Here is a 26,406-nt window from a genome sequence, read left to right as displayed (position 1 = left end):
AGCGTTTTTGGAGTTTTTTTTGTCATGCTTGCCACGTTTTTGAGCAGCGTTTTTGTAGCATTTTTACAGCGTTTTTGCCGCGTTTTGCGTTTTTTTTTTTTTTTTACAGTTTAAAAAAATAAATAAATAAAAAACGGCAGAAACGCACCAAAAACGCTGTAAAAACGCTGCACATGCGTTTTTGATGCTGGTCCATTGAATTGTATTACATGCAAAACGCTGCATTTTGCATGAAAAAAAGTCCCTGACCCTTTCCAAAAATGCAGAGGTACAAAAAGGCATTGATGTGAACATGTTCCATAGGAGCCCATGTTAAAAAATTCCCATGCATTTCTGCAAAATGCATCAAAAAACGCGCTAGTGTGAATGGAGCCTTACTTCCTCTACTGTGCAATACTTGGTTCATATTGAAGCTAGGACATGGCTAGGCCCAACTCTGAATTAGTTCTAACTTTGTAGATACGCCATTTGCTGGCAGGGGATCGCGGGCCCCTTTGGTGTAGCAACCAATAGAAAATGTCCTTTTGTGGTAGCCGCATCTAGGTGGACTACTGGTCCCAGTTAGTCCTGTGCGAACCCTGCCAGCTCTCCTGGCTTCAGCAACTTGATTTCAACGCCAGTAACATCACAGTCTCTCCCTCTGGCTCTACATCCATGTCACGCAAACAGGTGAATCCTTCCTGAAGATTTGCCCGGCAGTGTTCCCCGCTGTCCTCTCCTGCTCTTGTTCAGGACACCCCTTGGGTTGTGTGGGGTTCCCTCACAGCTCCAAGCTGCAGCCCAAGGACACCGCTTCCCTCCCCAGACAGGGGAGGGGGCTCCCTCTAAGGCCCCAACAGCCTAACACTCCATCTCTCAGTTCTTCCACCCAAACAACAACTCCTTAGCTGCGCTGACCCAAGGTATTTAAGGAGGCCTGCCAATCCTAGTTGGGGATTGATCAGGGCTCCTTAACACACCCCAGACAGCTCCACCTCTCTTCCCCTCCTCTGCTTCCAGAATCTTCTGAGAGCCAGAGGGAGGTAACCAAGAAGTGACACTGCCTGTGAGTCACCAACCTACACTAAATCACTCCCAGCTCCACAGATCAAAACAAACAGGCCTAGGCCTGCCTAAATTTACCTGCACTGGCCAAAAAAAATGAACTCTAGCACCTACCTAGGGTAGAGGGTGCTACATACTACAATATAAAACCAACAGAGTACAACACTTTTGTGATAGGGGTCCTTTAAACAAAATGTATTTATTAGAGGTATTTATATAATGCTGAAAGAATACACATACTGGCAATTCACATTAGTCCCTGCCCCCAAGGATCTTACAAGGTCCCCATCTCACATATTGTACATACACAGGCACATATACTAGGGCCAATGTGAACAGGGACCAATTAACCCACCAGCATCTCTTTGGTCCAAGTTTGCAGTTGTTGGAGGTAAAAACAGGGGTTTCAGCCACCTCACCGCCTATAAAATACTCTGTGAAGAGCGTTCCAATGCGGTTTGCTTTTCAGAGAGCTAACACAAGAGTGAACAAGTCATTAGGGTGTGGGAGGAAACTAGCGTACCTAGAACTCCCCGCAAGCATAGGGAGAACATGCAAACTGCATGCAGATATCATATTGAATGGGATTTTAACTAAGGACCCCAGTGTTACAGGCAGAAGTGCTAACCAATAAAGTGGTTGTAAAGTCACATATATCCGATACTTGTATCCTCTCTGTTTTATATAGCTATAAACAGTAGAGTATGTCAGTTTTATTTTTAATTCTAATCCCAAATACCTTCTTTCACAGCGCCGCACTGCAGTCACGTGACCTCCCTCCGCTCTCCTTCCCGGATCTCAGGAGAGCAGCGGGACTCGGGAGAGGCTAAGATTACCCACTAAGGATGAGCTCAGGCGTGTTCGCAACCACACGTGCATTTAAAAAAAAATGGACACACACTACTTTATAGCTATATAAAAACAGAGAGTATACAAGTATTGGGGATATGTATTACATCGGAATAGAGGAAGGAGAAGGAAGGGGCAGGGGGCAGATCAGCTCTCACACACAGACTGGAGTTGACAGGGAAGGAGGGGAGGGGAGGGGGACAGCAGGGGGATGACGGTAGCACGTAAATTGACCATGGTATCATGGACCAGCAGCCATAATTACCAAGGTCAGTTCACATAGGGGGGGACACAGGAACAGGCTGGATCAACCAGGTATTTTAGAACATAGAAAGAGACAAATCACACTACAACATCGCTATGCTGTTATTCATGCTCTAAAGCAGGGATATGCAATTAGCGGACCTCCAGCTGTTGCATAACTACAAGTCCCATGAGGCATAGCAGGACTCTGACAGCCACAAGCATGACACGCAGAGGCATGATGGGACTTGTAGTTTTGCAACAGCTGGAGGTCCGCTAATTGCAGATCCCCGCTCTAAAGGAACAGGAGCATTTTTTTTTAGGTTTACAAACGCTTTAAGCCACTGTGCCAGCTGGAGTTATAGAACGCATAGAGGGCTGAAAATGTTTAAATTAAAACTACAATGACAACAGATGTTCATGTTGATCATCTCACCTGGATAAGCAGCCAGTGGCTAGCCAACAGCAGAGAACCTACAAGTCCCAGCATGGTGCATGATAAAGTACAACAGGTTTTTAGTTTATTTTATAAATACAGACACACAACATACAGATCGTTCATATTATAAATACAGACACACAACATACAGATCGTTCATATTATAAATACAGACAACAACATTGTAGCTTAGTATTTACAGCAATCTCTAATATATAAATATGATCTGTAAACATAAAATAATGAAAATACAAAAGAGAAATAAACAACTCATATGCAGTGTTACATGATCACAACTTTTCTCTTTGTATATAATCACACATAGTCCATACAGGTATAGGAGACCAATGTATCTCTAGCTGCAGGGGGAGGACTACAAGTCTCATCATGCCCTGTCACACTGAGCTGTAGATGCACAGCAGTTGAACAGCCATGATTTGCTAATAACTAGTATAAAGTATGATGAGTGAATGTGATCTGTCTATAAAGATGCCATTATATGTATACTGTACCTGCACAGTGTACACCCAGCCCACATCCATGTGACTATGGGGGATGACAAACACCTGGAGGGGATCAGTAGAATGAGAGGTGACAACCCCCCCATAGCAGAGCAGGAAGGTAAGTAGTGGGATCATTGCAGCAGCTACACACTCTTCCTGGGATCACATCGGATACATTGTAATAGAGTAGGGATCAGCTGATCTGACACTATGGTAGGCTGCAGGAGACAAACTACTTCATTCATGTGACATTCTATGACTTCCTGAAACATGATCTGTTGTGAGAGTTCTCTGAGATACAGGAAGGCTGGAGATTTCTCCATACTGTATACATAATACAGTATTTTCTTAGTCTGTGCCTGTTTAGATTTTGGCAAACTAGTTTTAACAAATGTAATGAACGCCTGTTCTTTGAAGTGACACTAAGGCTGGATTCACATCTATACACGCTGTAGCTGATGTATTGTGTTTTTGAACACACGTTTTTGATGCTTTTTGCTTTTTTTAACTGGCTATAAGGAAAGTATGACAGTTCTCAAGTCACATCAAAGTAGTGCTGGAACCTTTAAGTGTCCAAAGTCGCATGTTAGGGTTTAGGGTTAGGGGTAAATGTTTGGTTTAGGGTTGGGCTTATAGTTAGCGGTAATTGTTAGGGTTAGTGGTAATTGTTAGGGTTAGCGTTCTAACCCTAACATTTACAGCTAACCTTAACCCCAACAATTACAGCTAACCCCAACAATTACCACTAACTCCAAAAATGACCGCTAACCCTAACAATTACCGCTAACCCTAACTCTAATAATTACATTGAACCCCAACAATTACCACTAACCCTAACAATTACTTCTAACCATTACATCGAACCCTAACAATTACCGCTAACCCTATGGCTGGGTTCACACTTAATTCAGATGCAGTTTGCAGCAGGGGGTCTGGTGCGTTCCTGTTCTCCGTTTCAGGGACGAATCAGGCCAAATTTTTGCTTGATTTCGAACCTGAAACTGAGCCAAAGACGCACAAGACCCCTGTGCAATCTGCTCTGCAGCTGCCCTGGAGATGTGTGAACTGGCTCCATTGAGAGCCGGTCACAGTCTCCTGTCATGCGAATTGGATGTGGAGAAACCCACATCCAATTTGCACTAGTGTGAACCCAGCCTTACTCAAATAATTACATTGAACCCTAACATTACCGCTAACCCTAACTATAACAATTACATCTAACCCTAACAATTACCACTAACCCTAACCCTAAACCTAACATTTAACCTTAACTCTAACCCTAAGGCTGGGTTCACACTGTTGTGCGGAGCGTCTCACAGCAGGGGGTCTATTGCGTCACTGTTCTCCGTTTCAGGGGCTAATCAGGCCCGAATTTGGCCCTGAAACGGAGCCAGAGACGTAAAGGACTCCTGTGCAATCCGCTCTGCAGCCGCCCTGGAGATGTGTGAACCGGCTCCATTAAGAGGCGGTCACAGTCTCCTGTCCTGCGAATAGGATGCAGGGAAACCCACATCCAATTCACACTAGTGTGAACCCAGCTTCACTCTAATCCTAACATTTAGGCTGGGTTCATACCTCCGACGGATGCGGCTCACAGCAGGGGTCCGGTGCGTCCCCGTTCTCCATTTCAGGGATGAATCAGGGCCGAAATTTTGCCTGAATTTGACCCTGAAACTGAGCCAAGGGCACACAGGGGTTGCTTTACTAAAGGCAAATCCACTCTGCACTACAAGTGCACTGCAAGTGTATTTGATAGTGCACTTGTAAGTGCAGTTCCTGTAGATCGCTGTAGATCTGAGGGGAAGCTCTGAAATTAGGGGAAGCTTAGCTGATTTTATAATCCAATCATGTGCAAGCAAAAATGCTGTTTTTTATTTTCCTTGCATGTCCCCCTCAGATCTACATTGACTGCACTTGCAGTGCACTTGTAGTTCAAAGTGGATTTGCCTTTAGTAAATCAACCCCACAGTGTTCCTGTGCAAGCCGCTCTGCAGCCGCAATGTAGATATGTGAACCGGCTCCATAGAGAGCCAGTCACAATCTCCTGTCATGTGAATTGGATGATTGAGCATCAGAAGGTGGAGGAGCGCAAGGTCTCTAACATCCACCAGCTCTGTGATGTCGTCATGGAGGAGTGGAAGAGGACTCCAGTGGCAACCTGTGAAGCTCTGGTGAACTCCATGCCCAAGAGGGTTAAGGCAGTGCTGGAAAATAATGGTGGCCACACAAAATATTGACACTTTGAGCCCAATTTGGAAATTTTAACTTAGGGGTGTACTCACTTTTGTTGCCAGCGGTTTAGACATTAATGGCTGTGTGATGAGTTATTTTGAGGGGACAGCAAATTTACACTGTTATACAAGCTGTACACTCACTACATTACATTGTAGCAAAGTGTCATTTCTTCAGTGTTGTCACTGAAGAAAAGATATAATAAAATATTTACAAAAATGTGAGGAGTGTACTCACTTTTGTGAGATACTATATGTGAATTGGACCCAGCCTTTACCTTAGCCCTTAGCCCTTAACCCCAACTCTAGCCCTAGAGTGTAAAGTTGCATCAAAGTTGCATCAAAGTTGCACTTTATAAACAGAATTGTTATACTTTCCTATTAGGTAAAAAAAAAAAAAATGCATCAAAAATGTAATACTTGCATTTTTTGTGTGGGTCCATTGCAGTCTATACATGCAAAACACAATTTGCTGTGGGAAAAAAAAAGTCCCTGACCCTTTCCAAAAAACGCACTGGCTCAAAACGTACAAATGTGAACTAGATCCATAGGAAACCATGTTAAATGGACTGTAGTGCATTTCTGCAAAACGCATTAACAAACGTGTAGGTGTGAGCAAAGGGTAAAAGAGATATCCTTAAAGTGATTTTAAAGTCTCATGTTTTTTATTAAAAAACATTATTATTACAAACTTACCTGCTTACCTGCATGATCCCCCTCTTCTCGGGTCCCTCTTTGCTGCTAATGGTCCCTCCCTCCTGTTCAGTGCCCCCACAGCAAGCAGCTTGCTATGGGGCACCCGAGCCGAGTCACAGCTCCCTGTGTCCATTCAGACACGAAGCTGCCCTTTCGGCCCCGCCCCCTCTATCTCCTGATTGGCTAAATAACTTTGATTGACAGCAGCGGAACTCGGAAGCCAATCAGGAGAGAGTCCCGGACAGCCGAGGGACTCGTGGACATCGCTGGATGGGGCTCAGGTAAGTATTAGGGGGTTGCTACACACAGAAGTTTTTTAATCTGAATGCATTAAGGGAAAAAAACCTTCAGCCTTTACAACTCCTTTAAGCTGGCCATACATGGATCAAAATTCAGCCAGTTCAGCAGATGCAGATTGAACGAAAAACGCTAAAAAACACTACTGCAAAAACGTTGAAAAACGTTGAAAAATCACTGCAAAGCTACTGGCGTTTTTATGACGTTATTTTAATGTCCAGTGTGCATGAGACATTAAGGGAAATTATACAAAAATGCTTAGTTAAACCCACAAGTGCTTTTTTTTTCCACTACTATTCCTTTATATTGGCTTTTGAAATTAGCAAATGCAGCAAATTATAAATTGGAAGAAAAGTTTAGCATCTGGAAACACTTTCTGAAAGATAAGAAGTGCACTTTATATATATAACTATCAGACCAAATGAGGAACAAATGAGGAACAAATGATGAGGAATGAGGGACAGAGTGACTTTGTTTCAAATCATGGACAGTCCCTCGAAATCAGGGACAGTTGGGAGCTATGAGATACTGTATGTGTGTAATTTTATCCCAAGAACCCAATTCAGAGTAAGTTTTTTCAGTTTTTCGGTAAAGCTAGCAGGGTCATCCAACAGCAGTCAGTTGGTTACACATGGTTCGCCAAACCATCTTTTCCGTATGGGTGGAGCACCTAAAATTACTTTTGAACTCACTTGCTTCATGCTTGTTCCAGGTTCATACTTCTGGTGACCGTTTAGGTCTTAGGCTCCATTCACACTAGCGCGTTTTTTGATGCATTTTGCATTTTGCAGAAATGCACGGGAATTTTTTAACATGGGTTCCTATGGAACATGTTCACATCAATGCCTTTTTGTTTCTCTGCATTTTTGGAAAGGGTCGGGGACTTTTTTTCATGCAAAATGCAGCGTTTTGCATGTAATAGAATTCAATGGACAAGCATCAAAAACGCAAGTGCACCGTTTTTGCAGCGTTTTTGGTGCGTTTTTGCCGGTTTTTTTTTTTATTTTTATTTTTTATTTTTTTTTTTATTTTTTTTTTTAGACTGTAAAAAAAAACTGTAAAAAAAAAAAAAAAAAAACAAAAAAACGCAAAACGCAAATCGCGGCAAAATCGCGGCAAAATCGCGGCAAAAACGCTGCTCAAAAACGTGGCAAGCATGAAAAAATAACCTCCAAAAACGCCCAAAAGCAACATGCATAGGTGTGAATCGAGCCTTAGTGGCAGCCATCTTCAGAATCTCTCTTCCACTGAACCTGAAAGTAGTATGAATAGAATGTTAAACGGAATATAATGGAACATTTTTTTAATATTTATTTATTACAGATAGTTATATAGTGCAGCACTTTAAATACAGTATATTGTACATATTCACATCAGCCCCTGCTCTCAATAAGCTTACAGTCTAAGGTTCCTAACACACAGTCATACTAGGGCCAATTTAGACAGGAGCCAATTACACGAGGAAACCCACCCAAACACAGGGAGAACATGCAAACTCCATGCATGGTGGTTGGGATTCAAGCTTACAACCATAGTGCTGCTAGGCAGAAGTGCTAACAATTAAAACACTGTTGCTTCCCCAATAATAGTGAGATATTCGACTTTCCTGATTAAGTAAAGAATGAATTCATATAAAGTTTGATTCACTAAGACATAACAATAGTTATTTACATGACAACCAATCGTTTTAGAAATGAGAACTGAAAATAAAAATCATATAGCTGAAAATAACAGTTGTGGCAAATAACGCATGTTTTAGCTTAGTGCTTAGACGCTAACTTCCACCCGACTCCCCTGCTTGCTAGGCTCTGCCATATTCAAGGCCTGATCCATCCACCCTGCCAGGACTTTTGCCTGGGGATTAGTCAGACTCCCCTAAGTATGCAGATCAGGACCTCCTTGCCTCTGCCCGCTAACTTTCAGAAGCTTCTACAAGTTTATAGATCCAGGGGGAGGTACCAGAGACCTGCCTCTGTAGAGCCATCCAGCCTGGCCTGCAGTAACCCGACCCGATTTATAACTCACATAACTTACCATGAGTCATAAGCTTAAACGTGCCTACACTGTCACCAGTAGCACACTGGAGGGTGCTACAAAAGCTATCCCAGACAGGACTACCACTGGCTCCTCCACCCAAAATAAACAGCACATAGTCACTAAGACCCTGAGCTCAAGTCAGTACTTCAACAGTCTGCCCAGAGGGGCAGAGCCCCACAGGCTGGGGACTCCTCCAGTAGGACAAGAACAGGGCTGCTCCAGGCCTCAGACATTCTAGGTGCTCTCCAGTCACCTACTGGGCACACTTCAGACGGATTGGCTGAAGTCCCATAAATATTCAGACTGCTTATTTGACTTTCCAGCCTACTATGGTTCTAGAATCCTCTAAAATACAGGGAAAAAATGGATCTGCAGCCTGTGAAACAGAGAACAGCCAAAAGCAATCAACAACTGCTCTACTGATTACAGAGGAGCCAACCCCCCCCCCCCCAAAAAAAAAAACAACAACTAAGTTTGCTTAGCTTCCTTGTAACCTAACTAGAAGAGTGCTACACAGAGAATGTATAGTAACTTTCCATATATCTTCCTTGTGTAGCAGAGTCCCGGGTCCCTTGAGGCCTAATGGTGACCTCCAGAGGTAGGGACAGCTGACATCCTTCTGTGTAGAGTGGGTTACAAGGCATGGTGACACTTGACAGTCCATTATTCATATTGTAAGGTGAGAATTTGCCTCCTTTTTGTCACAGCTTATTCTACCTAACTAAACACCCCAGTGTCTTTGAAGCCTTAAAGTCCATACATTTTTCACTCGGGTAGAACAACTTTTTCCAGTTTCCCTTCTTCTCAGGGACAACTCCGGAAACAGGAGGCATGGCTGCAATCAGGCAACAAGCAGCCTGAAATGGAACTATTTTGTGTGGACTGTTCTTGCTAGCGGTTGCTACACTTGAGCTAAACAACCCCCAACTTTACAGTATTTATACAACAAATTTTACTTCAGTTGTATAAAAAGTGTTTAATTTTTCACAATCTATTAGACTTTCGTATCTCTTTCGTATCTTCCTGAAGAAGTGGGGTTATCCTGTTTAATGCGTAGAGGCATCTAAAGAGTCATACAAGGACCCCACCTATATTGGGAGAACTGTTACCACTTATGTTATGGGTAACCTTGAGTGGGGTTTATTATATTAATACTCGACACTCGATAGGATCAATTTTTTTAAAATTTAAATTATGCATACATGATTTTAATGGATAATTGTATGTGAATAAAGTTTGTAAAACATGAACATTTTTGGTATGTTCATTCTTCCATCACATCCAAAGTCCACAGTGCCTTTTTCTTTTCTTGCTTTTGAATAAGGTGAGGATACATTATCCAATAAAGAATCCCTGTTCTGGTGACAACTGTCTAAAGGGGGAAATTCCTCTCCCTTTGTAGAGATTTCATTTTACTTCCCATTTCATTTTCAGGACAAGCAGTAAGGGGGAATTTTCTAAAAAAAAAAGATTTTGGCCTTGCATGCAATTTAAGTGTTTTCTCTCAATCTGGAGAGCTCAACAGCAGTTGGTGATAAAGGTGGATATAACTTACCAATGAGATATAAATCACTACTAAACAACATGCAAAGAGTTGTATTATAGCCCAACTACAGTTTCCTCCTCCAGGTGTCCTCACCCTCTCTCTGTGTTAAAAAAAATGTTCCGCGCTTCATCCTGACCCATAAACTATCCTTAGCATCCAAAAGTCAAGAAAAAGGGTTCAAGTTGCTGACCCACTGGTACAGATGCCCCTCAACTTTACACTTCATCAACCCGATGCTCCCAGACACCTGTTGGCGCTCCTTCTCGTCCAGGGGAACCCTGCTCTACATCTGGTGGGAATGCCCTCCTGTACGGAAATTCTGGCAAACGATCCTCAACCTGTACTACAGACTAATGGTGACCTCTATTACACCCTCTACTATCTATGCTCCCTGAACCGCTCAAATTGGTTAAAAAAGATGTACTACGCCACTTTCTGGCAGCAGCTAGGACGGGTATACCCAGACATTGGAAATCAACAAGCGTGCCTTCCCTGGGGGATTGGGCAGTTGAGGTGGACCTAATAAAAAGTGTGCACTGCGCTAAATTGAAAGAGTATATGGTGCGGAGCAGCTACTTACAAGGTGACAACAACCAAAGAAACATGTGAAAATAAAAAGTAGCGCATAGATTGTGCCAAAAGTCTTCAATCAAGAAAACAACTGAAAAAAACAAATATCCACAAACAATAAACATAACAGTGAAAAAACTTGTAAGTCTCTCAATATAGGTGAATAAAGTCCTATCGGTGAATGGGGAACAAATAACATGGAATGTCCCACTGAAAACCATGCGTGGATACGGGGAGGCAGATGTTATAACACGGGTGAATCAACAAATCATCCCCAAGTTGTATCTCACAACGACATGCGACTTGGTAAAGATGGTGTGTAAGAAACTCTTACCAGATACGATGGACTCCCTTGTCAGCGACAGGGAGTCACTCGAGCGGGTTGCCTCTCAGGGCCAGTGAACGGACATCACAGCTCTGCGAATCTTCTGGGTCAAACTCTGCGCGGATCTCCCGGGGCCGCCAGGTGGGTCCTCCCAAAGGATGGCCGAGGTGCGGATCAGAGGGAACAGTGCGTCACGTACAAAAACAGGAGTGAAGGCTGGTTGAATCTCTCAGTAAGTATGTGGAGAAAAAATAAACAAGCTCCACATAGTGTAGATGAGCAAAAATAGGATTTTTATTGCTAAAAACGCCAGATAACAATAAAATGTGATCACAGAGTATAAAATCGAAAATGGGCAACAAGAAGGATGCTGGAAGCGCCCGACGCGTTTCGATCAATGGATCGTCTACTGGGGCATACAGCATCCCCTCCAAGTTGCCTAATATTTATAAAAAACATTCCAAAAGAGCAAATTGTATGTGCTGTCAAACAACATTCCCTATTGGATGAATGGGGTCACATGATCGCACCTGGCTAAACCTAGCAGGTGTGAAACATCATGCATTTGCATACATAGTGTGTGATTAACCTGTTGTGTGTCACCAAACAGACCTCACATAGAAAAATAATTGAATAATACAACATCAGAATGTTCAAACATTTGGTAATGAAATGAAATAAACAGGGAACGGAATTTAACCTGTTATATATCACCAAAAAGACCTCACATAGAAAAATAATTGCATAATATAACATTAGAATGTTCAAACATTTGGTAATGAAATGAAATACACAAGAAACGGACTTTCGGGCACAATACTCCCATTGCTGACACTTCTGTGTCTGCTCCAAAGCAACAGGGAGTCAGTGCCAATCAGGGACTGCGTCTCAGGGGGCGGGCGGAGCCAACCACCAATAACTGTAAAGACAGGAAGTCACTGGCGGCGCCGCCCAACCTCTATGAGACAGACATAGGGAAGTGACGTCAGAGCGCAGGGCCAGCTCCACGTCCATCCCCTGTCATGTGATGCCTCTCTCTAGAAGTCAAGGAGAGGAAGAGGGAGGGGGGACAAGCATCAGATGGGACATTCTCAACGCCGGTGCCCACGCTCCACCCCCGTGTCCCCGGAAGTAGCATAGAACGTAGATAGCAGCCAGAAATCCCACCTGAAAGATGGAAAACTGGCAAAAAGTTACCTGCAAAGTGGGGAAAGGGACGCACCACTCAACATATAGCAAGGCACAAGGGCCATGCAGTTAAGTGGCACGCCTAAAAGGAAGGGTAGTGCTCGGCTAACTTCTGACAGTTGAAAACCGAGGGACCCAAGAGCCAGCATTAAATACATCAATGCTGGCGAGAGCCCCCAAAGTGTATTAATAATACCTTCCTGTCAAAACAACAGACAAAATAAATGAATAAAATGCAATGTATTCTAAAAACATGATATGAAATGGGTTCATGAAATCTGCATCTACAAAGTAAGAGCCATACCTTCCTCATGTTGGTTTTTCACACTGGCATGTGCACGGTTAACATTATTAGGATGGCTCTTACTTTGTAGATGCAGATTTCATGAACCCATTTCATATCATGTTTTTAGAATACATTGCATTTTATTCATTTATTTTGTCTGTTGTTTTGACAGGAAGGGATTATTAATACACTTTGGGGGCTCTCGCCAGCATTGATGTATTTAATGCTGGCTCTTGGGTCCCTCGGTTTTCAACTGTCAGAAGTTAGCCGAGCACTACCCTTCCTTTTAGGCGCGCCACTTAACTGCATGGCCCTTGTGCCTTGCTATATGTTGAGTGGTGCGTCCCTTTCCCCACTTTGCAGGTAACTTTTTGCCAGTTTTCCATCTTTCAGGTGGGATTTCTGGCTGCTATCTACGTTCTATGCTACTTCCGGGGACACGGGGGTGGAGCGTGGGCACCGGCGTTGAGAACGTCCCATCTGACGCTTGTCCCCCCTCCCTCTTCCTCTCCTTGACTTCTAGAGAGAGGCATCACATGACAGGGGATGGACGTGGAGCTGGCCCTGCGCTCTGACGTCACTTCCCTATGTCTGTCTCATAGAGGTTGGGCGGCGCCGCCAGTGACTTCCTGTCTTTACAGTTATTGGTGGTTGGCTCCGCCCGCCCCCTGAGACGCAGTCCCTGATTGGCACTGACTCCCTGTTGCTTTGGAGCAGACACAGAAGTGTCAGCAATGGGAGTATTGTGCCCGAAAGTCCGTTTCTTGTGTATTTCATTTCATTACCAAATGTTTGAACATTCTAATGTTATATTATGCAATTATTTTTCTATGTGAGGTCTTTTTGGTGATATATAACAGGTTAAATTCCGTTCCCTGTTTATTTCATTTCATTACCAAATGTTTGAACATTCTGATGTTGTATTATTCAATTATTTTTCTATGTGAGGTCTGTTTGGTGACACACAACAGGTTAATCACACACTATGTATGCAAATGCATGATGTTTCACACCTGCTAGGTTTAGCCAGGTGCGATCATGTGACCCCATTCATCCAATAGGGAATGTTGTTTGACAGCACATACAATTTGCTCTTTTGGAATGTTTTTTATAAATATTAGGCAACTTGGAGGGGATGCTGTATGCCCCAGTAGACGATCCATTGATCGAAACGCGTCGGGCGCTTCCAGCATCCTTCTTGTTGCCCATTTTCGATTTTATACTCTGTGATCACATTTTATTGTTATCTGGCGTTTTTAGCAATAAAAATCCTATTTTTGCTCATCTACACTATGTGGAGCTTGTTTATTTTTTCTCCACATACTTACTGAGAGATTCAACCAGCCTTCACTCCTGTTTTTGTACGTGACGCACTGTTCCCTCTGATCCGCACCTCGGCCATCCTTTGGGAGGACCCACCTGGCGGCCCCGGGAGATCCGCGCAGAGTTTGACCCAGAAGATTCGCAGAGCTGTGATGTCCGTTCACTGGCCCTGAGAGGCAACCCGCTCGAGTGACTCCCTGTCGCTGACAAGGGAGTCCATCGTATCTGGTAAGAGTTTCTTACACACCATCTTTACCAAGTCGCATGTCGTTGTGAGATACAACTTGGGGATGATTTGTTGATTCACCCGTGTTATAACATCTGCCTCCCCGTATCCACGCATGGTTTTCAGTGGGACATTCCATGTTATTTGTTCCCCATTCACCGATAGGACTTTATTCACCTATATTGAGAGACTTACAAGTTTTTTCACTGTTATGTTTATTGTTTGTGGACAGTTGAGGTGGACCAAATGAATGGTTTGGAATGACTATTGTCACAGGAATCGGGTAAAGAAGAACAATTTTCCAAAACCTGGACCTCGTGGTCTATGTTTCGCTACTCCACGGAATTTATCTCCTGGGCCGAGGGGGATTCTACCAATAACACTAATTAGCTGGAGTGGAGTGCCCCCTCTTTATATCCACTTACCCTATCATCTTGTCCCTTTTTTTTCTCTTCTCTTCTTCTCCCTTTCCTTCCCTCCTCTCTTCTTACTACGCTTAAGTGTTACATGAACATCCAAAATAGAAACCCCTAGTCACGCCAAAGAGGAACATCTGTGATCCAAATAGCGTATCCCTATACTAGAAAATGCTATTACCACAGTATCAAACGCCTTATCGAGTTTCAACTAAAGTGGGCACCACTCGTTGAGTAGATAGTGGTGTTCACTGAGTCTTAATGTGTAATGCAAGGTGTTTCTAGCCACTAGGACCTACATATTTCAATATACCAGATGAAGTTGTTGAATTTTCTACACTGTAAGATCATAAAATGTTCTCCATGTAACATTACTTATTTCTGATTGTCTATTGCTGAAAGCTACATTCTTGTATCCCATATTCTTTTTCAATAATATAAGATTGAACTAAAAACATGTTCCAACTATCCTCTGTGTTCTCCAATCCTGGTCGCTGCCACTCTTCTGGTACAAAAGAAGTCCAGCATCATTAAACTACTCCTTGTGACTCCAAGTTAAAATGTTTGTTACCCAAACACTTCATATTCCTGATATGTGTCTGCTGTACCATGTACTTGTATGAAAGAGTTTCCTGTTCTCATTGTATTGCTTCCTTTGCGTGACATCCCTGGTGTTCCTGCCAGTCCCTCTGCTTTCCTGTTAAAAACTATGCTAAGTAGGAGAGCACACCATGGTCAGTTCTCTAGCTATGCTGGGAACTGAGCCTGCTCTCCACCAATGATCAAACTTATCCTGACACGCCTTCCCCCCCTTCCCCGCACAGCCTGTCACTGGGAAGCTCAGTGTAATGCTGTTTCTCCTCCCCTCAGCTCTCATACAGCTGAGAACAGAAGAAAGGTGATCACTTATAAAAAAAGGGATACAAAGGTATTTATAATGTTTTTATATCTATACACAATTTGTTTGCCTTTCTATTCTATTTTAAACTGAATAGGTTGTTTTACAAGGTGGGGGTTTACAATCACTTTAATTTCCCAACACAGATCTAGGGTTATTTAAAAACTAAAGATACTAGCAACTATATTGCATGGGTATACTATAGCTAGGATAGCAGCCAAGCATGGAAGATAAATGCCAGGGTCAAATTTAGTCTAGCCTAGTTTCAGTCCGTGTGAATGCAACATTTTCTGAGTTGCCTGGAGTATAATTCTAGCAAAATGTAACTCTGCACAAAAATAATGATTTATAGCCTATTTTTGTAAGGACCAAAATATTTTGTTTTTTTTTTGTAAAATGAAAGAGATTGCTTTATAAAGAACATTTCTTCTGTGTACATGACAGATGGCTGAGCATTATTCGAAAAACAATTATCATTCAAAAAAGGGATCATTGCAGACCTTGTTATTAGCAACAGAGAAAAAATGCTTTCCTGCGTTTGACACTTGTGGGGATAATAGATTTAAATTATATCTCATATCCATTTGTGGCGGCCTCAAAGAGCTTGTGGAAGAGAGCAGCTGCAGAGGAACAGTGCGGCACAATGGTGTGATGCGGGGCTTGTATTCCTTACACACATAAATAGGAAACCCTCACATATTGCTTAGTCTGCATGTTACTGTGACAAGCTGGTTATTACTATGTAAGTGCTAATGGAATTTCAGTGCTTAGCCCAGGTGACAGAAGGCATTTCAGTGTTCTGTTAACAATTAATGAGTGTTCTGGGGTACTGAAATTGGCATATGTTGTAAAAAAAGATAGGATGATTCCATGTTGTTTCCAAACTATGCAAAAATATAACACATACTAAACATGAGGCTTAGTTCATAAAGTTTTATCACAAGGACAAGGATATTTATTATTAGCCATGTGACGTGTGTAATGTTCAAATCTTATTGGCTCACAGCTGAAAATACTTGTCACTTTTAAATTAAAGTAGATTCAAATCCAATAACTGAAATGTCATAAAAGCGTTAACATATTCATTACGTTTTAAAATTAGTTTGTAAGCTTTTTATATCAGATGCTTTCATTAAAATAATACCTGGTGGTCCTACCAGGAAGGTCTTTGTTAAAACGGAACTCCAGGGTAAGAAGTACAATGTGTATAACAAAATAATCTTCTCTCTCTCCCCCCCCCTTTTAAAATAATCACATTGTGTTGCTTTGCCTGAAATGAAGACAGACACCGTTTTTGTTTTATCCAGCTGCATTTATTAGTGCAACTTATAAAATCCAAGTGAAAGATATAACACCAACATGTCAGATTTTTTTTTTTTATTCAAAAACACAATCACTGAGTTGGAAAAAGGATCACCCCCTTGTGTCAGTATTTTGTTGAACCACATTTTGCTTTAATTACAGCCTTTAGTCTGTTGATAACTTTCTGGCAGAGGGCAGAAGATTTTCCTAAAGAATTTAATGATATTTATCCCCGTCCATTTTTCTTCTATCCTGACAAGTGCTCCAGTTCCACGTTTCCCCACATCCAATTTGCATGACAGGAGAGTGTGACTGGTTCTCAATGAAGCCGGTTCACACATCTCCGGGGCGGCCGCCGAGCACACTGCAGAAAAATCCTGTGCTTCTTTGGCTCTGTTTCAGGTCTGACATCAGCCAAAAATTTGGACCTAATTCGGACCTGAAAAGTTGAACGGGAATGCACCGGTCCCCCTGCAGCGAGAGCCACGCTGTACACAGTGTGAACCCAGCCTAAAACTTTGCCTCTCTGCAGGAGCTTCCTATGATAAAGACTGGTCACTGCTGCTCTCTCTTTGTGCAGGATGACTGGTCTAGTCCCCGCCCCCTCCTGTCATTTTCTTCAGGCAGCCTGTACTCAGTGAACCTACTAGGCCCCTCCCACAGCTCTGCTGCCTGCACAGGCTATGTACAGCAAAGTGCTGATGTCACTACTAATTTTACAAGTAATATCTGAGCTTGTGAAGGCATTTGTTGCATTCATAAGAATTGCATGAATCAGAAAAATACTGCATTATTGTCTCTAGATGGAGGTGGCAATCATAGTAAATAAGTATACATATCCTATTAACATCAGCCCATCTAGTGGCCTTAATGCAGTATTTTCCAGATTCACGCTATTCTTATGAATGAGAAACATCCGACCTGGAGAGAATATTATAGTAGCTTTCGACCAGAATGAATGTACATGAACCTTTACAGAATGAATAGCTCTGCAAGTTTTTTATTTTTTTTTATAATTCACCCCTAAGGCCCCTTTCACACTGAGGTAAACCGCTGCTATTTTTAACGGTGCTTTACCGTCGTTTTTGCTGAGGTTTTCGGCCGCTAGCGAGTTGCTTTTTAACCTCCGCTAGCAGCGGAAAAAGGGTTAAAATGACCCGCAAAGCGCCACTGCCTGGTGGTTCAGCAGCACTGCCCATTCATTTCAATGGGCAGGAGCGCTTTAGGAGCAGTGTATACACCGCTTCAAAAATGCTGCTTGCAGAAGTTTTTTTAACCTCCTGCCAGCGCATCGCCCCAGTGTGAAAGCACTCGGGCTTTCACACTGGGGCTGCAGGGGAGCCGTTTTTCAGGCGCTTTACAGGTGCTATTGTTGTATTGTTGTATATTGTTGCTATTGTAGGTCTAGTGATCATTTGCATGCCTTTAAGGACAACATGGAATCCACTTTTGGAAGACAGAACACAGCACTACCTCTCATTTAGTATTAGAGCAGAAAATTAAGTCTATTTTCAACTTCAGGCAGTTAGCAGATTCAAATAACTGCACATAGCGCACATTGCAGTAGGCGACAGCGCTAGGAAAATGTCCTTTTTTTTTTTTGCTGAATTACTAATTAGGAGTTCAGCTGTTCCTCCAAGTAGCCAAATTACAAATCCAACTGCCAGATGGGTCACTGAAACAGACAGAAGACTACCCTATCAGCTGGCAAATGAATTTAAATGGCTTGTAAATGAGATCATTACAAGCTAATGATATCTCTCTATAACAATAAGTATACAATAATAAACACCTCATTCAAAAAGTGCCAGAAATGGACAAGAAAGATGTTTAAATCACTGTTAGGTGATATCATGGAAATGCAGTTTAATGTCAGTTTGGGTTGGCTAGTATAATGATGGCTGTGTTCACTTCTATAAATGAACGATTTCTTTTATGATCGATCTCTCCCAATAGGAATAAATTGATCTAAAGTTGACAACCCATTCTATTGATATGCCACACATGAGGAAGTGGATTTTGATCGACAGTTAAGACATGATCATAACTTACAATGGTAAATCATCAATCGTATGTCTGGTTCCACCATGTCATCTCATAACCTGATTGACTGAAATATGATCGTATTCATGAACAAAGTATCCCACGACAATCGATGCAAAATGATTGATCATTTTCTGCCCTGGTCCATTGACTGAATCACAAACGGTGACCATACACTATGCAATCTAATTGTACAATCTTCTTTAGATCTATCATCAACTATGTAGTACAAGCAACTGCCCGATTTGACACATAGTGATTGGATTATGTCCTTCTATTACATACAGTACAGTAGTTTTGATAACTCTAAAGGAGATTGTACAGAGACTGAACAACCAGATTGTATAGTGGATGGCCAGCTTAAAGCGGAGGTTTGCTGAAAAAAAAAACAAATACAAATACTGCAGCTGCTGACTTTTAATATATGGACACTTACCTGTCCAGGGAGCCCGCGATGTCGGCAGCCGAAGCCGATCCGTCCTTCGGCTGCCATCCTCGGTAAGGGAATAAGGAAGTGAAGCGGTTCCTTACTGCGCATGCGCGAGTCGCGCTGCGCGTCCTCTCGGGTCCCTGCTATGTTTTGTGTCTCGCAGAATACAGCGGTGGAGGAGAGTGTAGGCGCCGGAAGTGGCGTAGGTCACCGCAAGCTCCGTGGTGATCTATGCCAGGAAGTGGGAGCAAATACCTGTATTAGACAGGTATCTGCTCCCTCCTCCCCCCTGAAAGGTGCCAAATGTGACACCGGAGGGGGGGAGGAATCCAAAAAGTGGAAGTTCCATTTTTGGATGGAACTCCACTTTAAATCGATCAAAAGTGAAGTAATGGCTTTTTGATTGTTTGCAGATATAATTAAATTATACATCAGGCCACCATAAGGGAAAGCAAAGAGAAAATTTTTCACGCAAGCTGCTGTTAATTGTCAGAGGTTTAGCTTACTCGGCCTATAGAAGGCAGTGCGGATTCTGTGGCAGGATCTCCAAGTGAGAAACTTTGTAAAACAAAGTCACAAAAATATCGGGCACTTTCACCCCTTCCTGTCCAGGCCAATTTTTAGCTTTCAGCGCTGTCACATTTTGAATTACAATTGCGCGGTCATGCAATACTGTACCCAAGTGATTTTTTTTAATCTTTTTTTTCACACAAATAGTGCTTTCTTTTGGAGGTATTCTATTGCCAGTGGAGTTTATTTTTTGCTAAAAAAAACAAATAAAGTCTGAATATTTTGAAAAAAAAACCCACGTTTTTCTTTGTTTCTTTTATAAAATTTTGTACATATATAATCTTTCTTCATAAATTTAGGCCAAAATGTATTCTGCTACATTTCTTTGATGAAAATAACCCAAATCAGTGTCTATTATTTAGTCTGTAGGAAAGTTAAAGAGTCCATGAACTATGATTATATATCTGAAAATTGATCAATCCTGTACTGATTGCCCGAAAATGCAAGGACAGTATAAAGTAGACAGTCCAAAGTATTTAGTAAGAGGCATGGCGAGTTTTTTAAAGTTGTCATTTTTTTCTCACTATTTTTTGGAAAACTAAGATATAAAAAAATATATATATATAGATTTAACAGTGCAGTACAGCACTGGTGACAGCATGTAAAAACAAAAAAAAGGTTTATAATTTTAATCATTTTTTTTCACATTTTTTTACACACTATCATTGCTTATAACAGGGATCCTCAAACTGCGGCCCTCCAGCTGTTGCAGAACTACACAATCACATTCAATGAGGCATTGTAAAACTCTGACATTCACAGACATGACTAGGCATGATGGGAATTGTAGTTCCTAAACAACTGGAGGGCCGTAGTTTGAAGACCCCTGGCTTATAACAATGAATTTTAATGTTACCAGCAACCATTTTTTCTGAATGAAAACTATTCAGTGTTTAATATTGTGGTTAGCTGTAATTGACCACAGCTAATCACTTGTTACAGATGGGCTGTGATTGGCCCTGTCTATACCATATGACCACTGTGACCAATCACACAGATCAACACAGCAATACACAATGAATGGCATGAATCAAAGCCATTCATTGTATACAATTGTCATGTGATCTGCTGGGATTGGTCACAGCGATCATATGGTACTGGCAACGGGCAGGTACACTGATCTGTCATCCTCTGGCAGGTGACAGATCACACGAAGCATGGCACACGCAAAGCGCAATCATGGGAGGACATCATATGACTTGCACCCAGGATAACAGGACTCCTGCCTGGCCGTCATTTTACAATAGGCTGGGCGGGAAGCAGCTAAAGAGGAACTTCACCATTATCATAAAAATTACAACAAAGGGACCTTTAGAAATGTTTGGTATTGTCAATATAAAAACAGATATTTATTGCAGGCTTTTTATTCTTTGCATACCTTTTTTTTTTCTTTTTTCCCTCCTAATTTTCTCATGGTGGCCATTTTTACTAAGGGCAGGTGAATCCATCTCCCTTTACTTCCTGGAACCCAGCCTAGAACTTTGGGTCTGCTTCCTGAAACATGTGACAGGAAGTTCCCAGGATGCAGCTCTGAAGCCAGGGTTACATCACCAGTGCCTTAAGAAACCAGGAAGTGGAAACTTGGTAATTGTAAGTAAAAGATTTTAAAGCGGAGTTCCACCCAAAAGTGGAACTTACATTCATTTGTCTCTTCTCCCCCTCCAGTGCCACAATTGGAACCTTTCGGGGGGGGGGGGGAGGGGGGACAGGATACCTCTCTTTTGATACCACCACGGGCTCCCTCCTCCTCCCGCCTCCTCTCCCTGTCGCCGGCCCAGTAGGAGAGAGGAGTGGGGCCTCACGCATGCGCAGTAGGGTTCCCGTTGTGAAGCCGTAAGGTTATTTTTTTTCTTTTTTCCTGCTCATTTTCTCATGGTAGCCAATTTTACTAAGGGCAGATGAATCCATCTCCCTTTACTGCCTGGAACCCAGCCTAGAACTTTGGGTCTGCTTCCTGAAACATGTGACAGGAAGTTCCCAGGATGCAGCTCTGAGGCCAGGGTTACATCACCAGTGCCTTAAGAAACCAGGAAGTGGAAACTTGGTAATTGTAAGTAAAAGATTTTAAAGTAGAGTTCCACCCAAAAGTGGAACTTACGTTCATTTGTCTCCTCTCCCCCTCCGGTGCCACAATTGGCACCTTTCGGGGGAGGACACTTTCAGAACTCCTACTTCCGGGAGTTCGGGCCGCGGCCCGCAACATCACCACGGGCTCCCTGCAGATAGTTGTGAACCTAGCCTTAGATCACATAGGAAGATGCGACAAAGTACTACACGTATGTTGTTCCCTGGGGGGGGGCTGAACACATTGATAAAAATTGTAGTGAGACTTCTACTTCTAAACATCGACTCATAATTAACATGGCACTTTTGTGTGACGTGATTCTTTAAATTCGGTTAATGAATTAATTTTTTTTGCTTAAAGTTGTAATGTTAAAATTATTCTCATGTGTACAATTTATGCTATACCTCAAGCCAGCTTGTTATCTCTTTCTGGGGACATTGTAGCTACCAAGTTAATACCAGTTTCCTAATATATAATGAAATGCGTTGCTATATTATATCCAGCAACTATGTGCACCCTAATTTTAATGGATTTTAGTCAATAATTATAAATATTCCCATGCAGGTTAATGACATTTGTGTAGCTAATTACATGGACCCACTCTCCCAGTATAAACAGTCACTGTCCCTTAGGTAAACTGGTAATAAGATCAGAATTCTGATGCCACCTGCTCAGTGTAAGTCATCATACGCCTCGCCAATACAGATTATCTTCTTTCATTCTCATAAGATTCCATTTCTGTTGTATAATGAGGATGGAATATGCCAAATGATTTTCACTTCCACACTCATAAGTTTCTTCTGGACGATTCTGCAGAGGCCAGAACATGTTAAGTTGAACCTGCGCTCTGCCTCCCTGAAACTAAATGTCCACAGCTGGAAACAGAGTATCTACTATTGCCACGTTTGCCAATTAAAGCCTTCTCTGTACTGGCCTGGTATTTTTCACGTCACTATTGTCAGTAAGCACAGCTTAGCTAGGCAGTTGGGAAGAACTTAGTAAGAAGAGTTGAAAATTCCAGGTCTCCATTGTAAAGTGAAGGTAATCTCAGGTTGGGTATGGAGGAGGCTTTGCAGGATAAGAGAGGTCTAAGTGTATCACTTTTAGGCTGGGTTCACACCTCCGACAGATGCAGCTTGCAGCAGGGGTCCAGTGTGTCCCTGTTCTCTGTTTCAGGGAAAAATCAGGGCCGAATTTTTGCATGAATTCCACCCTGAAATGGAGCCAAAGACGCACAGCGTTCCTGTGCAAGCCGCTCTGTAGCTGCAATGGAGATATGTGAACTGGCTCCATAGAGAGCCGGTCACAATCTCCTGTCATGCGAATTGGAAGTCGCATCCAATTCGCATAGGCGTGAACCCAGCCTTAATTTTAAATAGGAAGAATCAAGAAAAGTTCAATAAAAAGTCCAACTCCAGCATTTTTTTTTCATTTAGTTTAGGAAAATTTTAAGTACTTGATGCATTACACATCTATTAAAATAATATATACATATTTTACTTCATATTAGTGAAAAACCTTTGTAGTTCACCATTGTTTATAGAGTATATAAATCTTCCCATCCATTATTCATTTCTTAAATCACAGTAATGGCATCACAATATAAATATACAAATAGAAGATCAGAAGATGTACAGCTCTCTATGTATTTCTTGGACCAATGGTCTGCTTCTTCAGGAGAAAAGTTGGAGCTCTAAAATTCTAAATCCCATTATTGTATGATATACATTTTCATGATTCAACTCAACAAATCAATAAAGGCAAAAAATAAACTTACTCTCAATTGCATCATATAGATAAAAATGTATCATTTATTGTATCTACTCTCACATACAACAGCAAGGACAAAATGGCAGAGAATAGGGGAGATCCAATCTTAGATGTAAGTATACAGTATCTCACAAAAGTGAGTACACCCCTCACATTTTTTGTAAATATTTTATTATATCTTTTCATGTGACAACACTGAAGAAATGACACTTTGCTACAATGTAAAGTAGTGAGTGTACAGCTTGTATAACAGTGTAAAATTGCTGTCCCCTCAAAATAACTCAACACACAGCCATTAATGTCTAAATCGCTGGCAACAAAAGTGAGTACACCCCCAAAGTGTCAGTATTGTGTGGCCACCATTATTTTCCAGCACTGCCTTATCCCTCTTGGGCATTGAGTTCACCAGAGCTTCACAGGTTGCCACTGGAGTTCTCTTTCACTCCTCCATGACGACATAACGGAGCTGGTAGATGTTAGAGACCTTGCTTTCCTCCACCTTCCATTTGAGGATGCCCCACAGATGCTTAATAGGGTTTAGGTCTGGAGACATGCTAGGCCAGTCCATCACCCTTACCCTCAGCTTCTTTAGCAAGGCAGTGGTCATCTTGGAGATGTGTTAGGGTTCCTTATCATGTTGGAATACTGCCCTGCGGCCCAGTCTACGAAGGGATGGGATCATGCTCTGCTTCAGTATGTCACAATACATGTTGGCATTCATGGTTCCCTCAATGAACTGTAGCTCCCCAGTGCTGGCAGCACTTCTGCAGCCCGAGACCATGACACTCCCACCACCATGCTTGCCTGTAGGCAAGACACACTTGTCTTTGTACTCCTCACCTGGTTGACACCCTTGACAGCATCTGAACCAAATAAGTTTATCTTAGTCTCATCTGACCACAGGACATGGTTCCAGTAATCCATGTCCTTAGTCTGCTTGTCTTCAGCAACTGTTTGCAGGCTTTCTTGTGCATCATCTTTAGAAGAGCTGGGATGACAGCCTGCAGACCAATTTGATGCAGTGTGCAGCGTATGGTCTGAGCACTGACAGGCTGACCCCCCACCCCTTCAACCTCTGCAGCAATGCTGGCAGCACTCATACGTCTATTTCCCAAAGATAACCTCTGGATATGACGCTGAGCACGTGCACTCAACTTTGGTCGAGCATGGCGAGGCATGTTCTGAGTGGAACCTGTCCTGTTAAACCGCTGTATGGTCTTGGCCACTGTGCTGCAACTCAGTTTCAAGGTCTTGGCAATCTTCTTATAGCCTGGGCCATCTTTATGTAGAGCAACAATTTTTATTTTCAGACCCTCAGAGACTTTGCCATGAGGTGCCATGTTGAACTTCCAGTGACCAGTATGAGAGAGTGAGAGCGATAACACCAAATTTAACACACCTACTCCCCATTCACACCTGAGACCTTGTAACACTAACGAGTCACATGACACCGGGGAGGGAAAATGGCTAATTGGGCCCAATTTTCACTTAGGGGTGTACTCACTTTTGCTGCCAGTGGTTTAGACATTCATGGCTGTGTGTTGAGTTATTTTGAGGGGACAGGAAATGTACACTGTTATACAAGCTGTACACTCACTACTTTACATGGTAGCAAAGTGTCATTTCTTCAGTGTTGTCACATGAAAAGATAGAATAAAATATTTACAAAAATGTGAAAGGTGTACTCACTTTTGTGAGATACTGTATCTGTAAATACTATACACGTCATCGGCTAAAAATGAGTACTGCTAGAATCAAACATACTGCTGTATAGGTCAATAATAGAAATTGATTCATACCCTCATTAATATATCTAGAGGAAACTACAGCACCTCCTCTGTCCAATCACGTTTAAATCTTTGGGTTAAAAAATGATAAAGACCCATTTGTAAAAGGTCCCTTATACCAGGCCGAAAATCCTCAAAATAAAAATAAATAATATTATATCCAAGTGCACAAACTAAATCAGGGCAAGGTAAAATATCTCCACCATGTATGTATCTGCAGGAAAGTATAACTCCACAAAAATTGTATCTTCAGGATCACCTCCTACAACCTACATCCTCCTTCTGTTCCATCACAAGTCTCTAAATATAGCGGTACCCCCATAGGGGCTGCTGAAAATTGTGGCCCACCTGTCACCCTGCCCAGCCCAGCCCAGCCCAGCATTCAATTCCCTCTAGCACCTACCTAAGTAGAGGGTGCTACAAAAACATCAGACCAATATCTCAAAGGTGTAAATTAGTGAGCAAAGACCTACCATTAAGTGAAAATGGTGTCTCTCACCAAGACCAACCTGGCGTAACCGGGCAGCATTTGATGATGCAAAGATAGTTGGCAGGGGACACAATAGGAAGAGGCTCACCAGACCCTGAGCTTCCACATGTGAGCCAGGGGCCTGGCAGTTACATAGACCCCATGAATCTTATATACAGCAAGTAACACCATTATCGCCTTGAAGGGATCCTGCAAGGCCCCGAAATGTTGGTAGTTTTTTTAAATGTAGCAATCTGTAGCTGTCTTAGCAATAATTACGTGTTACACATTTATCTGGAATGCTGGTGACTTCACGTTTTCTTACCTGTCAAACAAGATTGATCCACCTTTCCTGCTATCTGCATTGCTAGAAACTTGCTCTGTTCAATGGAAACCTTCTTCTGAAATCTGTAAGGAATTTACAATTCTGGGAGTATCAAATCCTTGCGTCCATGCATTACAGTATACATATGTTTAGCACCCTCTAGTGTGTGTTAGAAGTAGTGTAGGTTGTGTTAGAGTGGGTAAGTGGCTAAGCCTGAGCTGTGAAATCGGGGTGAGGGTTCAGTGACTCAGGACTGGATGACTCATCCTGACAGCTCCTCTGGTGCCTCCCCCTGTTTCTGGGACATTGGAGAATGTTCTAGAGCTAGTGGGTGGAGGTTAGGAGGAGCTGCCTGGAATATTTATGAGGCCTCAGCCAATCCCCAGTAACGGGCTGGCAAAGGAGCCCTTTAGCTTAAGCTTATAAATAGGCATGAGCCATGCCAGCAGGGGCAGTTGTGTGAAAGATGGAGATACAGTGCTGAGGAGGCTTTTGGTGGCCCTCAGGGTACCCTCGAGTCTGGGGGGT

At 42.4% G+C, this 26,406-nt stretch overlaps 1 protein-coding gene across 1 annotated transcript in view; it reads right to left on the bottom strand.

Annotated features, from left to right (window-relative positions):
* The window catches only part of MAN2B2 (mannosidase alpha class 2B member 2), a 106,052-nt gene extending 102,745 nt beyond the window's left edge, over positions 1–3,307 (bottom strand). Inside the window, exon 1 of the mRNA XM_073610441.1 lies at positions 3,088–3,307. Coding sequence (XP_073466542.1) covers positions 3,088–3,213 — 126 coding nt within the window. The 5' untranslated portion in view covers positions 3,214–3,307. The remainder of the gene's footprint in view (positions 1–3,087) is intronic.
* Between the last annotated feature and the right edge of the window lie 23,099 nt (positions 3,308–26,406).

The sequence above is a fragment of the Aquarana catesbeiana genome, linkage group LG01 (genome assembly GCF_042186555.1).
Source record: "Aquarana catesbeiana isolate 2022-GZ linkage group LG01, ASM4218655v1, whole genome shotgun sequence".
Lineage (NCBI taxonomy): Eukaryota > Metazoa > Chordata > Amphibia > Anura > Ranidae > Aquarana > Aquarana catesbeiana.
Note: the sequence above shows the minus strand (reverse complement) of the source record. Positions and strands in the feature narration are given on the sequence as shown.